This window comes from Bos indicus, chromosome 19, assembly GCF_029378745.1.
Source record: "Bos indicus isolate NIAB-ARS_2022 breed Sahiwal x Tharparkar chromosome 19, NIAB-ARS_B.indTharparkar_mat_pri_1.0, whole genome shotgun sequence".
Classification (NCBI taxonomy): domain Eukaryota; kingdom Metazoa; phylum Chordata; class Mammalia; order Artiodactyla; family Bovidae; genus Bos; species Bos indicus.
This window is the reverse complement of record NC_091778.1, coordinates 55843989-55860862: the sequence shown is the minus strand read 5'-3', so window position 1 is coordinate 55860862 and position 16874 is coordinate 55843989. Positions and strand designations below refer to the sequence as shown.

The window sequence follows — 16874 nt, the reverse complement described above, 5'->3', positions numbered from 1 at the left end:
CCCGGCCAGCTCTCAGCTCATCCGAGGCACGCAGGGCCGTTGTCCTGCCCTGTCCTCTGCCTGGAACCGGCCCCGCCCAGCCCCCCTTTCCCCAGTGAATTTGTTCTTTCGCTGATCATATCTTGCTTTTGTGGCCTTGGGTTCCTTTCCTTTGCAGGCGTGTTATTTCAGGGACCGGTCCGTTGGCCTGTTGATTCTTCTTCCGTCTTCTCTGCTGCCCTGGAGGGATCTTGTCCACCCAGCTGCAGCGCCAGCTTCTGGTCCCCATGGGAGACTGGAACCAGAGGAACTGAGTCCACCCCAGGGGTCACACATGCCCCAGACTCATTCTGATGGGTCTTTCTGTGCTCTTTCTCTGCAGCCTCAGGCCAGGGAGCAGGGAGGTGCCCTCCACCTGGCACCCTGGGTTCCCTGGGTGTCTGACCCTGGCTCCCACGTGGCCACTGGACCTCAGGACAGAACTTGCTTTGCTGTCTCCCGGAAGAGACTCACATTGACCAGGGCCGCTGCTTCTGGAGCCTGAGCCTGGGGTCAGAACCTCCCTGAGCTGTGGCAGGGATGCTCCTCCCACGGGAGCTGAACTTGGTTTTGACCTTGTTCTTTGCATGACGTTGGTCCCAGCCTGGAGCAGGGCTGTATGGCTCGTCCCACGTCCCCTACCCAGACTGAGGTGTGCTCCAGGAAGTGCTCCGGAGCGAGGAGAGGTTTGCTCACAGCTGCGCCCTCACAATGGCCTCTTGTCTGCGGCGCATTCCTCCTTAAACAGGCCCAGATCCAGGCTGCTCTCGCCCCGACCCCCACGGGCACGATGCCGGGAGGTTTGCATTTGGACAGGCGGCCGGGCCTGTGCGGCAGGCAGCCGAGACTGTAAGTGTTTGATGGACCAGGAGAGGCTGGGCCAGAGGCACGGTGATCCACACCCTCCCCTTCTTCTTAGCAGGGTTTGTTTTTTGAGAGCAGTGTTGATGGTTTTATCCCCTGAAAATATGAAGTGACCTGCGTTAGCGTAGGCACCTTGGGAAAAGGCAGGAAAGTGTAATGAATTAAACAGCCACCTTAATTCCATCCAGAGATGGCTGTTTTCCTCGAGTGTGCGGGCGCATGTGTGTGTGCACGCGTGCGTGCGTGTGTGAGAGATGACGTCAGGCCCGTGCATGCATCTTGGGTTGTTCTGCTATTTTTACTCAGTATGCTCAGCATTTCTCATCTTCAGAACCATGATTTTGATGACTTTGCAGGACTCCGGCACATGGATTCAGAAAATCTCCGTAACCTCGAATTGTTTCCAGCGTTTGCTGTTTTAATGCTGATGCAAACGTCTCATACATAAATCTTTCTGCAGATCCGATCATTTCCTGGGGGGTGAATTCCCAGCAGTGGGCCAAAGGTCTTCAGGCTCTTGTGCACATGGGGTGGGCAGGTGGGGGCCAAGGACAGCTTTTGAGAGCAAGGGAGGTTCAAACCTGGTTTTGTGGGCGGGGGTCTTGCATTCACCAGAGGAAGGAAGGGGGCGTACTCACTTGGGAATGGTGTGAGCAGGGATGGGCCCCTGTGCCCTGTGGGCGATGGCAGTCCTTTCCCCTCCTAGTGGCAGTGTGGGGACCCTCCCAGTACAGCCTGGCCCCATATTTGTCAGATGCCCTGCAACGGTGCATTCATCCTGTCCAGCTGGGCACCTCTAGCCTGCCTACTGGGGGCATTAACATCCTGCAGGCAAGAGGAAGCAGCCTCATATCCTTCCCCACTGGCCTGGTCCATTGAAAGGCCACTTTGTGCCCATCAGTCCCTCAGCCAGCCGGTCATCAGATGTGGTCACCTAGGGGCGTCCATTCTGCAAAATGACCAGCTCCTGAACACTCTTGTTGGCTTCCACGGCCACATGTGGACACCCTGGGCTGCCTGCCTCTCTACCGGGAGCAGGGAGAAGAGTAAAGTGAAAAAAATACTCGCTGCCATGGTGAGTTATACCCATTCTCCAAGGAGGAAATGGAGGGTGTTGGCAGGGAGAGTTTGACCCTGGGAAGGGAGAGGTGGCTGTGCGTGTGTGGGCAGGACTGGAGCATGTTTCTAGGATGCCCACGGGGGACGGGATACTAGAGGACCCTGTCCTGCCAGCTTCGTGACAAGCCGCCTCCTAATTTTTCCCAGCTGGGTGCTCATCATGTCACGACATCCTCTGTGTAGAGACAGCTGCTCCCGGGGCGTCCCTTGCAGAGTCTGCCTTAAAAAAAATGATCTTTGGTTACATCACCGAATATTTTGGGGCAAATCTAGAGCGATGTTATTCTGTGATGACTTCTACCGGCTGGGGTTTCGTGTGATTCTGGGAAAGGAAAAAGGAGGCTGCTTTTCCTCTCCTGGGTCCCTGATGCAGCAGTTTTCTGGAGCTCAGCCACGCTTCCGTCCTTCTGGCTGTTGGGCGTTTGTTGAGTGTGGTTGGGGCTGGATTGGGGCTGGGTGCAGAGTTGGGTGACAGCACCCGCAGGAAGGGCCCCAGACAACCTTGTAGCCCAGAGGTTTCATCCATCTAATGGTCCCTGTGTTAACTTCCTGTGACTGCTGTAACAGATGACAGCAAACCGCATAGCTTACACAGAAATTGACTCTCATGGTTCTGGAGACCGGAAGTTTGAAATCAAGGTGTCAGCAGGGCTAGCTTTAGGGAAGAATCCTTCCTGGCCTCTTCCAGCTTCTGGTGGCTCAGGCATTGTTGGCTTTGGACCGCGCCACTTCAGTCTCTGCCTCTGGGATCACATTACCTTCTCCTCTGTGTGTCTCAGCTCCCCCTCTTCTTTCTCTGATAAAGACACTTTTAGGACTTAGCGTGTGTGCATGCTAAGTCGCTCAGTTGTGTCCAACTCTCTGTGACTCCATGGACTGTAGCCCGCCAGGCTCCTCTATCCATGGAATTTCCCAGGCAAAAATGCTGGAGTGGGTTGCCATTTCCCCCTCCAGGGGAATCTTCCTGACCCAGGGATTGAACTCACGTCTCCTGAAGCTCCTGCATTGCAGGCGAATTCTTTACCACTGAACCATCCGGGAATTATGCAATTTACAGCCCATCCTAAATCCAGGACAATCTCATCTTGAGTCCTCACCTTAGTGACATCTGCAAAGACTTTTTTTTTTCAAAGGAGGTCACTCTCTCAGTTCTAGGGTAGGGACTGGGATATAATCTTTGGGGGGACGCTGTTCAAAGTGCAACTTCTCAGTGTGAGATGGGGGTTAAAGTCCTGGTGCCTGCCTTCCCTGGGCCCACAGTTACAAACCTGTGGTCCAGTCTGGCCTCTGAGTTGTGAAGAGAACGCACTTGAGGCCTAGGAAGGAATGGAGAGCTGGCTCGTGTAACGGAGGAGAGGACCCCGGCTCTCTTCCCAGTCCTAGCGGATTGGGGTGACCAGGATGACACAGGAGAGAGTGCTGTGAACTGCAGGGGCCTGGGCAGGCTCTGGGAGGAGGCAAGAGTGAGCCTGGCTTTGGGGTGACTTGGAATCCTCGAAGGAGGGGAAGAGGAGTGCTCGTTTGTGGGCATGGTGTAAGCCATCAAGGGTACCCCATCAGCCCTGGAGGTTTGCTGAGCAGTGACCGTCTTGATGGTGGAAACAGCCCCTGTCTTCTCAGAGAGAACTAGACTAACCAGGGTGGCTGGCGATGCCGGGCAGTCAATGTCTGGATGGATAATATAGCCGAATGCTAAGCTTGCTGATAGCGTGGGGCCAGGGAGTGGCGTGAGCGAGGAAGAAACACCAAAGCCAGGAAGAACAGCCGAGAAAGGAGAGGATGGTGGTGGGGCTAGGCGTGTGCTTTTGGTGGAGATTTTGTGTCCTGGGGAGCAGTGATCTGTGCACATGCTGGTCTGGTTCCAACTCATTGCCAAAGCGGGACTGTGGATGGTTGGGGCAGAGAGGTTTTTGCTTTGGTGCAGGGTCTTAATTTTTGTGAGTCACAGTGGAGGGGGCTCTGCAGGGAGGGGGCTCTTTCAAACAGGGGCACAGGCCTCGCCAGGCCTCACAGGTCGTTTCATTCCTGTGGGCAAACCTGGCAAAGAGCCCTCACCCCACCTAGTTCCTGTTCTTCCCAACTCAGCCCCAAGGAGTTAACACCAAGGAGTCCTGGACATGCATGTGCTGAGGTGGGTGGGGCATGGATCCCTCCTTCAGGGAGCTCACAGACAGACAGGAGCCACTATCGAGGAGAATTTGGACAGTGCTCTCGGGGCGGGGGTAGACCAGATGTCACGGGAGGCCCTGGGAACCACTAGAGATCACAGTTCCGGGCACTTGGCCCTGGACTTTCTGGCCAGTTTAGCAGCTACTTGACCTCTCTCTCCGGCACTTCAGGCTTCTTTGGATGCATGGTTTGCACCCGGCGGTATCTTGCTGGACAGCCCCTGGTGAGAGGCGGAGCTGTGCCAGGTTGGGGTCCCTGCACGGGCTTTCCCTGCCGCCCTTGGCCATGAAACTGATCAATCCGGAAGTGAAGTCAAGTCACGGTGGGGCCCACTAACTGATTGCAGCCCACGGATGTGATTTTGTTCAGCCGCACAGCGTTTTTAAAGAGGTTGTTTTGCTTCGTTTGTGCCAGCATTTAAAAATCAAGAGATTACATATTAAAAAATAAAAGATCCAGATTTCTCCCCGAATCTGCACAGTTCCCTCTCCGGTCGTCCCTACAGGGCCTCAGGGAGGGTTGAGCTTTGCAAGCCAGGATTTTGTGCCCTCTGTCCACTGAGAAGGAGGTGTGCCTAGGGCTTAGAGAGGGTCCCCCCAGGGGTACTGCGTTTGAGGAACTGATAGTACTGGTGGTCGGGTGTCAGAGTCTGGGGTCCCCTTGGCTTCCTCTTACATCCAGCGCTTCACAACACATACTCCCCTGGCCACCCACCCACTTAGCCACCCATCACACCCTGGTCTTCTGAAGGAGGTTCTGTCTATAGAGAAGAGGTGAGGGCTCTTTGGGAATTTGGAGGAAGGAAGACTGACAGGAGGGGATGCTCAGATGCCCTGAGAATTAGGGGAGGAAACGGGGGCGGGGCTGGTCCCTGTAACCCTGGGTTACTGGGGCTGCGAGGTGGGGAGGCGATGGGAGAGACCCTGTGCGTCGCTGAGGGCCCAGGCTGGATGGAGCTGGCGAGTGTTCCTGCCACGTGGGCCCCTTCCTGCTCTGGTCTTTATAACCGGGAGCAGCTGGTTCTCGTTTGCAGTGAGGCTGCAGGGACCATGGGGCTGGCCGCTTCTCAGGCACCGTCCCCAGCACCTTGGAGGGAGTGGACGGACCCTGGTGGAGATGGCGGGGGGCCAGGCGGAAGCGCCAGGCTGTGTGTGGGGTGGGAGTTGGGTGGTCACCGTCCCACATGGGCCTGGGTCCGGCTGGGGCAAGTAGTACAGGGTGGAGGCAGATGCCACCGGGGCCGAGGACTGAGAAATCCACAGTGGTGTGGACTTCGCCGGGATCTCTGTGGACAGCCATGTGGTTAGAACCCTGGGCCTCGGAGGTAGATGAGTCTTCCGGCTCTGCTGCTCACTCCACGCTGCCGGGCATGTTACTTAAGTGCCCAGGCCTCAGTTTTCCCATCCGTATCAGGGGATTGTAGCGTTATTTACACTATGGGGTTAGGGTAGGGAGCAAATGTGGCTGTGCATGGTCAGCCCAGTGCCTTGCCTGTTGTTAAACGTCCCAGCGTTGGCTGTTCCTGCTGACATTGATATGATGGCGTCATTCCCATCGCGATTCTTACTGGCTGTTGTTATTCGGGGCATCTCCCATCTGATGGGCTTCCTTGGTGGCTCAGACGATAAAGAATTTGCATGCAGTGCGGGAGACCTGTGTTCGATCCTGTGGTTGGGAAGACCCTCTGGAGTAGGAAGTGGCAAGCCACTCCAGTATCCTTGCCTGGAGAACTCCACGGACAAAGAAATCTTTGGTGGGCTGTGGTCCATGGGGTCACAAAGAGTCAGACATGACTAGGCAAGCAACACTTTCACTTTCCCATCTGTTGGTGGTGGTGGTGGTTGCTGATGCTGTCCGTATTGGGTGGAGGTGATGAAGGGTAATTGTGGCCATGACAGGAAAAAAATCAAAATCCGCTCTTGAGCTGGAGCATCCTTATAGAAAATGTAGCTGGTGGGGCCACTGCCATGTCAGGACAGAGAAGTCCTCCAAGCTTCAGTCTTTTCTGTCTCTCCCAGAACATGTGGCTGCTCGTGCCTCAGCCCCTAGTAGAATGGGACTGTCACCTTTTCTTCCTGAGAGGTGAAAGGGCACAGGAGTCTTCCCTCTTGTACCCTTGTCCCATCTTCTTCTGTGAAACAGGCCGTCGCTGTAGCCTCCCCGCCGGCTGCCTCCTTTTTTTTTTTTTTTTTAATTTTATTTTATTTTTAAACTTTACATAATTGTTATTAGTTTTGCCAAATATCAAAATGAATCCGCCACAGGTATACAAGTGTTCCCCATCCTGAACCCTCCTCCCTCCTCCCTCCCCATACCATCCCTCTGGGTTGTCCCAGTGCACTAGCCCCACGCCGGCTGCCTTCTGATGCTCACCGCTAGCAGGATGTTTCCAGATGTTCCCCAGCCATCTGCTCATCACCTTCTCCTCGCTTTATCTTCCAGCCTTGAAAAGATCTTTTGAGGTCGAGGAGGTTGAGACGCCCAACTCCACCCCACCCCGGAGGGTCCAGACGCCCCTGCTCCGGTCCTCTGTGGCCAGCTCCACACAGAAATTCCAGGACCTGGGTGTGAAGAACTCAGAGCCTGCAGCCCGCCATGTAGACTCCCTGAGCCAGCGATCCCCCAAGGCCGCCCTGCGGAGGGTCGAGCTCTCTGGGCCCAAGGCTGAGCCTGTGTCTCGGCGCACCGAGATCTCCATCGACATCTCGTCCAAGCAGGTAGAGAACGCCGGCACCGCCGGGCCGTCCCGGTTCGGGCTAAAGCGGGCCGAGGCGCTGGGCCACAAGACGCCGGAGCCTGCCCCCCGGAGGACGGAGATCACCATAGTCAAGCCCCAGGAGTCAGCCCACCGGAGGATGGAGACCCCGGCCTCTAAGATGCCCGAGGTGCCCGCTGCCCCTGCCGCTGACGCAGCCCCCAAGAGGGTCGAGATCCAGGTGCCCAAGCCAGCTGAGGGGCCCGCCTCCCCCATCCCACCCCAGACCCTGGAGAATTCAGAACTCGCCCCGATGTCTCAGCTGCAGAGCAGGCTGGAGCCCAAGCCCCAGCCCCCCGTGGCCGAGATCCCACCCAAGAGCCAGGAGGGTGAGTAGCAAGGTGCCAGTCACCTGTGCTGTGATGACTTGGGGAGTGGGGAGCTGTATTTGCCTTGGAATCTTGGAGAAAGAAGCTGAATATTGAGTTGAGGGGGGGCTTATACTTCTGAAATCTCAGGGGCAAGGACTGGGGGGCTCTTTCTGTCCCTTAGTGGACCACAGTGCAGCAAGTTGGATTTCAGTTAGACTCTGCAAAGAATCTCTGGGTTGTGAGGGTCCCCTTTTAATTGGTCAACAGGGTCGTGGTGTAACCATGGCTGTGACCCCAGGATGTGGGGGCAGGAACCAGGACAGGCTCGTGTTGGGGTGGGATGGCTGTGAGACCCCAGGACAGGCTCTCACGGTCCTGGTGGTCGGTGGTCCCTGGGCCTTGGAGAGGCAGGCTCGGGTTCTAGAAGGGTGACAAGTGCCCTGCAGGTGCCGCCAGGGCAGAGGCTGCGGGAGGTAGGAGGAGGCGGTTCCTGCACTGGAGGGTCTTCCTCCCAAAGGAGGGAGGGTTGTGCCCAGACTGGAAGGGAAGATGACAGCGTCTCATCTCTGCACGCTAGGGTTTTCAGGGCTGCCAGGAGGGGTCCCAGGCCAGGGAGCCCCGTGATTCCTGCCCATGACTCTGTTCAGGGCTCTTCTGCTGGCTGGGGGGCGATTGAGGGCGTGGCTACTGTCCTTGGAGGGTCCAGACCCAGACTTGTGCTCACGGGGAGCTCACAGGGGACATGATGCTGTCCCGTGAAACACCATTGCTGCCCCCTGCCCCACAATGAGGGTCTTGGCCCCACAGGCTCTGTTAAGGTGCCGGCTGAGCTGTGAGCCTGATGAAAGCTGGGTCCAGTTGTAATCCTGGGACTTGGAGCTCAGTAAATGTTCAGTAAGTATCCCTTGGGTTGGACAGGCAGAACATTCTGGGTTTTTGATTAACCTTTTAAAAATTATTTTTCATGGTGGTAAAACACATAATATTGACCATTGTAGCCGATTTTAAGTGTACAGTTCATGCATATTAAATACACTGTGTTGCTGTGCAACCGTCTCCATCCATCTCCACAACTTTTCATCTTCCAACTGAATCTCTGGCCCCATTACCTTCCCCAAGTCCCCAGCACTTGGCGCCCACCTTCCCATTTTCTGTCTCTATGAGTTTGACTACTCTGGGTCCTTCCTGTAGGTGGAATCCTGAATATTTGTCCTTTTGTGTCTGGTTTATTTCACTTTGCAAGTCTTCAGAGTTCATCCATGTTGCAGCAGGTATCAGAATTTCCTTCCCTTTCCAAGGCTGGATAATATTCCATTATATGCATAGACCACACTGCGTATCCATCCATTGGTTTTTTGTGTGTGTGTGTGTGTGGGTACTCAATACATATTTATTGTTTTGAAAATTCCTTTGAAAGCCGATTTCTTATTTTTTCCTTTTTAAATTCTTTTAATTGAAGGATAATTGCTTTACAGAATTTTGTTGTTTTCTATCAAACCTCAACATGAATCAGCCGTAGGTATACGTATATCCCCTCCCTTTTGAACCTTCCTCCCAGCTTCCTCCCCGTCCCACCCCTCTAGGTTGATACAGAGCCCCTGTTTGAGTTTCCTGAGCCATACAGCAAATTCCCGTTGGCTATCTCTTTTACATATGGGAATGCAAGTTTCCATGTTACTCTTTCCATACATCTCACCATCTCCTCCCGTCTCCCCGTGTCCATTCTCTATGTCTGTTTCTCCATTGCTGCCCTGTAAATAAATTCTTCAGTACCATTGTTCTAGATTCTGTGTATGTGTGTTAGAATACGGTATTTATCTTTCTCTTTCTGACTCACTTCACTCTGAATAGTAGGTTCTAGCTTCATCCACCTCATCAGAACTGACTCAAATGAGTTCCTTTTTGTTGCTAAATAATATTCCATTGTGTATATGTACCAAACTTCTTTAACCATTCATCTGTCTGTGGGCATCTAGGTTGCCTCCGTGTTCTAGCTATTTTAAACACTGTTGCAGTGAACAGTGGGATGCATGTGTCTTTTTCAGCTTTGGTTTCTTCAGGGTTTATGCCTAGGAGTGGGATTGCTTGGGTCATATGGTGGTTTTATTCCTAGTTTTTTAAGGAATCTCCATAATCCCATCTTCCATATTGGCTGTATCAATTTACATTCCCACCAACAGTGCAAGAGCGTTCCCTTTTCTCCACACCCTCTCCAGCATTCATTGTAGACTTTTTGATGATGGCCATTCTGATCAGTATGAGGTGATATCTCATTGTGGTTTTGATTTGCATTGCTCTGATAATGAGCGATGTTGAGCATCTTTTCATGTGTTTGTTAGCCATCTGTATGTCTTCTTTGGAGAAATATCTGTTTAGGTCTTTTCCCCACTTTTTGATTGAGTTGTTTTTCTGGCATTGAGTTGTATGGGCTGCTTGTGTATTTTGGAAATTAATCCTCTGTCAGTTTCATTCGCTATTGTTTTCTCGCTTTCTGAGGGTTGTCTTTTCACCTTGCTTAGTTTCCTTTGCTGTGCAAAAGCTTTTAAGTTTAATCAGGTCCTATTTATTTACTTTTGTTTTTATTTCCGTTACTCTAGGAGGTGAGTCATAGAGGATCTTGCTTTGATTTATGTCATTGAGTGTTCTACCTATATTTTTCTCTAAGAGTTTTTTACAGTTTCTGGCCTTACATTTAGGTCTTTAATCCATTTTGAGTTTATCTGTGTGTATGGTGTTAGGAAGTGGTCTGATTTCATTCTTTTACACGTAACTGTCCAGTTTTCCCAGCACCATTTATTGAAGAGGCTGTCTTTGCCCCATTGTATATTCTTGCCTCTTTTGTCAAAAATAAGGTGCCCATAGGTGCAGCGGTTTATTTCTGGGCTCTCTGTCTTGTTCCATTGATCTGTATTTCTGTCTTTGTGCCAGTACTATACTGTCTTGATGACAGTAGCTTTATAGTGTAATCTGAAGTCAGGAAGGTTGATTCCTCCAGCTCCATTCTTCTTTCTCAAGACTGCTTTGGCTATTTGGGGTCTTTTGTGTTTCCATATGAGTTGTGAAGTTTTTTGTTCTAGTTCTGTGGAAAATGCCATTGGTCACTTGATTATCCATCCATTGTTGATGGACACCTGTGTCCTCCTACTGCTTGGCTGTCGTGAGTAAAGCTGCTGTGAACTTGGGTGTACAGATATCTCTAGTTCCTGCTCTAAGTTCTTCCTTAAAAAAAAAAAAAAAATTATATATTTATTTGGCTGCCCCAGGTGTTAGGTGCAGCATGTGGGATCTAGTTCCTTGACCAGGGATCGAACCCAGGCCCCTGCATTGGGAACAGGGAGTATTAGCCACTGGACCACCAGGGAAGTCCCTAACTTTCCTTTTTAAATGAGAATTTTCCCGTGGTGATGGGGACTTGTGATAGGGTGAGGGTAGGGGTGTTGGTGGAGCAGCCGCTTTCTTCTCAAGGCATGCGTTTGACCGAGAGGGTCGGGTGGGGCAAGGGGCTGACTGAATTTCCCGTGACGCTGGGCGACAGTCTGGCGGCAGGACCAGAGGTCCCTTCCAGCCCTGCTGTGAGTGTGTGTCTCCCCAGACGTGACCCTGCAGAGCCACCCCACCCTCCAGGCACCGTGTCAGGACACATGGCCTGTGTTTGGGGAGTGGCCGGGAGGCCGTTTCCTCCTGCTCTTCTGTTGGTCTAGGGCCTTTGCTGCCGGATGCGGCTCGCTCCTGGGGGTGAGGTGTTCACGCTCAGTTGAGTCAAACAGGATGTGACTAGGGAGACGGTCGTCAACCATCCAGCTGTTGATGAGACTTGGCCCTGGATACCCGAGGAGATGGTCCCACTCTGGGCGGGAGGTGGGACAGGCAGGGGGTGTCCCCTCAGGGTTGCACTGGCCTGGGTCGTTAGGGTGGGCAGGGTGGGGCCTCAGGCACGTCCAGAAATGTCTTCCTCCAGCAGCAGACACTGCTGGGATTTAACCAGGAAAAGAGGGGTGGGGAGGAGCCTTCCTGGCTGAGGCCCCAGTCCAGAGGTTCTGGGGAGCCTAGTGTTGGGGCTGGGGCTGTGTGGCTTTTCCAGGGGAAAGAATTTCAGTGTCTGAGCGGGGTACCGAAGCCCAGACCCACAGCTCCTCTGTGCAGATGGGCGTCAGGCTCTGCATGGAGAGGTCCATGGGCCAGGGCGGCTGTCCTCTGTCCTGGGGGGTCGGTGTACATGCCCGTTGAGTGTGTACCTGTGTGTGAATTCACATGTGTGCTGAGCCTGCTCCTCCATGTCTTACAGGCTGGGTGGGGAGGCAGCTCCCTGAGAGCAGTGCTCACAGGCTGAGAACACTTAGATGTATTTGAAGCAGGCGGGGGTTGGACAGATGCTATCGAGGAACGATGCTTGGGTTTGGAGGAGGTGAGGGCTTGGATGAGTCTGTTTGGGAGAACGCTTTCCATTTAAAACAGCACTTCAGAAGTCACTGTGGGGCGAGCCTGGAGGTAACACAGGGTGAGACGTGGACTGGGAGGAGGAAGCAAGGCCTGCCGGGGGCTGGGGGATTCGACCTTCACCTGCTCGGCCTTGTGCGTCCAGTCCTGAGGTCCTGGGCAAGTGCGGGTGAAGGTCAGAGCCTGATGAAGGGGTATTCCCAGCATTTATTGTTGGGGCTTCTGGGGGACCCCGACTCTGAACGCCCCCACTCCTAGTCCCTGTTCTTAGGCTTCATCGGTTTTTTCCTTCCTTCCCCTCCCCTGATTTTGGTCTGTCCAGCCTCTCCAGGCACCTTGGCTTCACTTCCTGTCCATCTGTCCTGCAGACCTGGCGCTCCCATCCCCTTCCACCCTTCCATGGGTGGGGGGTGGGGAATTGGATTGGCAGCTCCCAGAAGCCCCCTACCCTGCAGGCCCTGCTCTGACTGCTCTCCGTGTGCTCACTACCCGTCCCCTCCCCGGGGCAGGGGAGCAGCTGGTGCTGCAGGGGCAAAGGATCAGGGAAACTGGGAGCTCTGTGCCCTCTGATCAGACTCAGCCCTCTGCCTCCACCTCCAGGAAGCCTTCCAGACTGTGACATGGTTGCAGGACAGGGTCTCCTGGGACCTCAGCTGAGTTGCTCTTAGATTGACCTCCCTAAAGTACAGCACTAGTAAAATCTATGTCCACTCTGAGTCTTCACTGTTCATTTGCCGGGGTGGCCCCAAGTGGATTCACCGTCTTGTGTAGCTCACACCTCTCTGCTTCCCAGCTCTTCCTGCTCTGGTCCTTTCATGGTCTCCCATGCAGGGACTTTCAGGGACCCCATGGGACCTCCCCAAGGACCAAGCAGATACTTTTTGGGTCAACCGAGAACCCACAGGTCTGATCCACTCTGGCGTGCTGAGTTCTTCGTTTCTGAGATTGATGATGCCTGTCCGTGGACTTGGTATCTCCATTCTTGCTTCTTTCTTGGACTCTGGGTGGGAGTGGCTTTGCCTCCTCTCCCAGGTCCCTGCTCTGCCCCCCTGCCCCTGCCTGGGTGGCTCTGGGTGGGGATAGGCCCCAGGACCCAGACCCACGTCTGCCTGGCGGGCTCCTGGCTCTGCCTCCCCTGGGAGCCACCCCCCTGGCTCCACCAGCCAAGTTTCCCCGAGGCTGCCTTATAAGGCGGGCACTGGCCGCTCACTCGTGGGTCTGGTTCTTTGCCGTCTCTGGATGCTCACTGGGGGCTGTGGGAGAGGCCGGGGTGACCGGACAGAGTGACGAGTGGAGTGTCCCCAGACTGGCGCCCTGCTGAGTACTTGGGCGTGTCCTGGCTCGAGTCCACCGGCCTACTGGTTCTGAGCCACCGCTTCGCGTCACCCCTACCCCACTACTTCCCAGTCTCAATTTCTTGATCTGTCAAATGAGAGAGGAGTGGGCCCTGCTGGCCCAAGTAGCAGGGAGAGGGGTGGTCATGGTCTGAACGCTCCGGTGCAGCTGCACCTGCCCAGCCCCCAATGGCCAAGCCAGGTGTGGTGCCAGGGGTCCCTTGTGATGTGGCCATGACCTTGGGGTGGGGCAGACGCAGCAAGAGTCTTGGTAGGGTCTTCCTCCGACTTAAAACCTCTGGAATATCCTTGGTCATGCGTAGAGCCTTGAGGAAGGTGGACATCAGACCCCTCCCACGCCTCTGGTGGTGGGTATGGCTTTTTGGCAGACCAGGTGAGCCTGCCGCCTTCCAGGTGTACCTGGGTGCCTGTGTTGGGAACTGGGGCAGAGCAGGGAAGAACCTGTTTGCCCACGTGGGGAACCATGGGGACTACAAGCACAGGACCCAGGAGAAAGCAACCCACCTCCCTTGCTGGCCTTCCCAGCTGTCTGCCAAGCCCAGCCCGGTGGTGAGGGGTAGGAGCGAGGGTGCATCCAGGGAATGCAGCCGAGCAGCTGTGGAATGCCTTAAATAGAGCCGGGCACAGCTGCGGGCGCGGGCTGGGCAGGCAGGCAGGCGCTGGCTGCAGGCGGGCCCCCGCTCTGCCTCCCTGCAGCTTGCAGGCTGTGGCCCTGACCACCCAGCCTGGGATGGGCCCCGGGATGGAGCTGGGCGAGGCCTCCCGGGTGCCCGTCCTGAGAAGCTGAGCAGCTGCCAGGAGAGGGGCTGAGTCCGTAGCTGCGGCCTCTCAGGCCCAACAGCTGCTGGGAGCCAGTGTCTGCACAATGGGGCTGCTGTCCGGGGGACGCGCTCGCTCCAGACAGCCACGCTCTGTGGACAGAGGATGCATTCAGCGTCCCGGGGGCGGGGGCAGCTGGGACCCCTGCCCGGCGCCCCGCAGGGTGGGCGGCCCTGCCCCGACCCCAGGTTCTGACAGGAGGCCTGAAGGATGGTGCCACGTGGTTCCCGGTGGCCCAACGTGATCAAGTGTGGACCCAGGGCTGCGGGTCCGAGAGCTGATGGGGGGTGGGGGAGGGGATCCTTCTCTGGTCTAGGTGTGACTTCCTTTCCGTGTTTTATCCGATTTGGCTTTCCCTGCCCCAGGCCTTTCTGTGGTGTCACAGGAGCCCCCTGGGATTCCAGGGGTTCCCAGACTACTGGTTGTAGTTAATGAGCAGGGGCAGCTCGTACCCAGGACTGAGCATCCAGTTCTCTGAGCAGGGGGACCTCTCCTCCCTGTTCCCAGGCTGCCACTGGGCACACCCCCTCTGGAACCCCAGGGTTCTAGGGAACCTGATTTGAGAACCCCTGCTCTGTCCAGTGCAATTCAGAGAAACCCGCGCTGGCCCCAGCAAGGAGTTGGGAAGCAGAAGTGGCCTCGGATATCACCTATTCCATCTTCCTCCTTCTAAAACAAAATGTTCGAGCAGGAAGCCATCCGGGAGGCCTTGTCCACTTGTCCGTGGGAGAAGTGGCCCTCAGGCTGCCTGTCCTGCCCTGGTCTGATGACCTGTGCTCGCTGAGTCCTTTTCCTTGTTGAATGGGCCTAACTCCTCCTGCACAGTGTCGTTAGAACAAATGTGCTAACACGTGAGGACCGCCAGTGTGGCCCCAGCCCCCCGGGAGGTTTGGTTAAACAAGCTCACAAACGAAAACCAAATGCAGCTTATTTAACGAACGGGCGCGGTTTGGCCTTGCGCGCTGCCCCTTTATCCTGAGCCTGTGGGTCACGTGCCGCTCTGTATTCCTGGTCCCCTTTGCCCTCTCTGCCCCGTCGCCTTTTCCTCTTCCAGTTCTTAAAAGCAGTGCATGGCTGTTGGTAAAAGAGAAGACAGGGTCCCATGAAATGTGAAAACGAACCCTTTCCCCAGGAGAGCCCGTGTGGTCAGCGGGGCGTGCTCTGTGTCCTGGATTTTGCTCGTGTGTGTTTTTCCCATTTAATGACACTGTGGGTTTGGTGCGTTCCTTGTAATAGCTGTGTCCTCGGCCGTTACGCAGTCCCGCCCTTCTTGTCCGGCTTCATCTGTGATCAACAAGGCTTTATGAACATTCTCATGCTTATATGTGTGCGCATGTGACTTTTGGATAGACCTCTAGGGGTGGAATTTCTGCACCAAAGAATATTGAAAATGTTGGTCTTGTTGCCACGTTGGCATCTAAAGTAGCTCCATCAGTGTTTCATGGTGACAGTAGAGAGGTTGACCCTTGCTGTGGGTGGGGAGGCAGAAGGCTGTCTGATGGGTGTTTTATCCTGTGCCTCTCTTATTAGGTGAGGGGCCCAGTAGCTTTCCTCTCTTTACAGGTCAAGGGCCCGCAGTTCACTGTGAACTCTTGTTCCTGTCCCTGGTTTACTTTCTCCCCAGCTGGGTGGTTAGTCCTTTTCTCATTGACTTTTCTTTTAAAGAGCTCCTATACACCTTTGTTGTAGCTGTCGCCCGTGTATTTCCCAGTCGTTGACTTTTAATTCTAGTGTGCTTTTCTAAACCGAGATTTTTGATCCCTTAGGTTGTCAAGTTTTTTCTTTTTCTTTTCTCTTGCAAGGGTTTATGTCCTGCTTAGAGGCCGCCTGCATTCCCAAATCATAGGGCAAAAATTCACTAAAGTTTTCTTCTGGTACTTTTATGGTTTCATCTTTAGGTACTGAAATCGTTAACCCATTGGAACTTATCTGGGTTTGCGGTGAGAGGTGGGGACGCACAGTTCTTACACAGAGGATGCACGTGTGAGCTCGGTCCGCAGCGGGCGGGTGTGTGCGCCTGCTCTTTCTATCAGTTTTGGTGTCAGTGTCTTGCTGGCTTAGCAAAAATAATTTGGATGCGTTTCTTTCCCCCTCCCTCTGTATTCTGGAACATTTTAAGCAGCTACAAAATCATCTCTGTGTTAAAACTTTTAAAGAATTCACCAGTGAAACCATCTGAGCCAGATACTTTTGTGGGAGACTTGTCCTTTAAAAGGTCTTTTTTTCCATAGGTTCGTTTGAATTTGGGGGGGGGGTTCTTCTCCTATTTTGTATCTTTTTTTCTTTCTAGAAAGTTATTCTTTAAGCTGTGTAAAATTCCTCAGGGGCTTCCCTGGTGGCTCAGTGGTAAAGAATCCGTCTGCCAGTGCAAGAGTCGCAGGTGTGACCCCTGATCTGGGAAGATGGCACATGTTGAGGAGCAGCTAGCCTGTGCACCACAACTACTGAGCCTGTGCTCTGGAGCCTGCGAGCCGCAGCGACTGAGGCCCACGCACCCTAGAGCCTGTGCTCTGCAGCAAGAGCAGCCCCCGCAGTGAGCAGCCCGTGCACCACACCTAGAGAGTAGCCCCCCACCCCCACTGCAACTCGAGAAAAGCACTCGTGCAGCAACAAAGACAGTGCAGCCATGAATAAATAAATAAACCAGAAATTTAAAAAAAAACCCTCAGATTGTTCAGGGGCAGTGACGTGGAGGGGGGGACTGGGGTCAGGCCCCCGTAATTGCCACCATCAATCTGTGCCCCTGAGCTGCTTCCCCAGGCCTGGCATTGTCTGCAGAGGAAAGTGTGCATAGGTGCCCAGGACATGGCCCATGGCCTGGGGACACTCCCCCTGAAATACACAGACAGTGCAATGTGACATGTGTTCTGAGAAGGACGAGTCCAGAGGCTTGTGGTACCCTGAGCAGGAGGCCCCCCAACCCCGCCAACGGAGACTCTTGAAGGCAGTGAGTGGGGGAGGTTAGGGAACCTTGGTCTTGAAGAGGGCAGAGTGGTCCAGGCAGGTGAAGTGCCATTGGCATGCTGG

At 54.4% G+C, this 16874-nt stretch overlaps 1 protein-coding gene across 6 annotated transcripts in view; it reads left to right on the top strand.

Annotated features, from left to right (window-relative positions):
• SEPTIN9 (septin 9) overlaps positions 1-16874 on the top strand; it is a 179409-nt gene that overhangs the window by 91811 nt on the left and 70724 nt on the right. For all 6 annotated transcript variants that reach the window (XM_019981505.2, XM_019981508.2, XM_019981507.2 and 3 more), the window contains one exon: positions 6613-7254. In XM_019981505.2, the coding sequence (XP_019837064.1) occupies positions 6613-7254 (642 nt within the window). The remainder of the gene's footprint in view (positions 1-6612; positions 7255-16874) is intronic.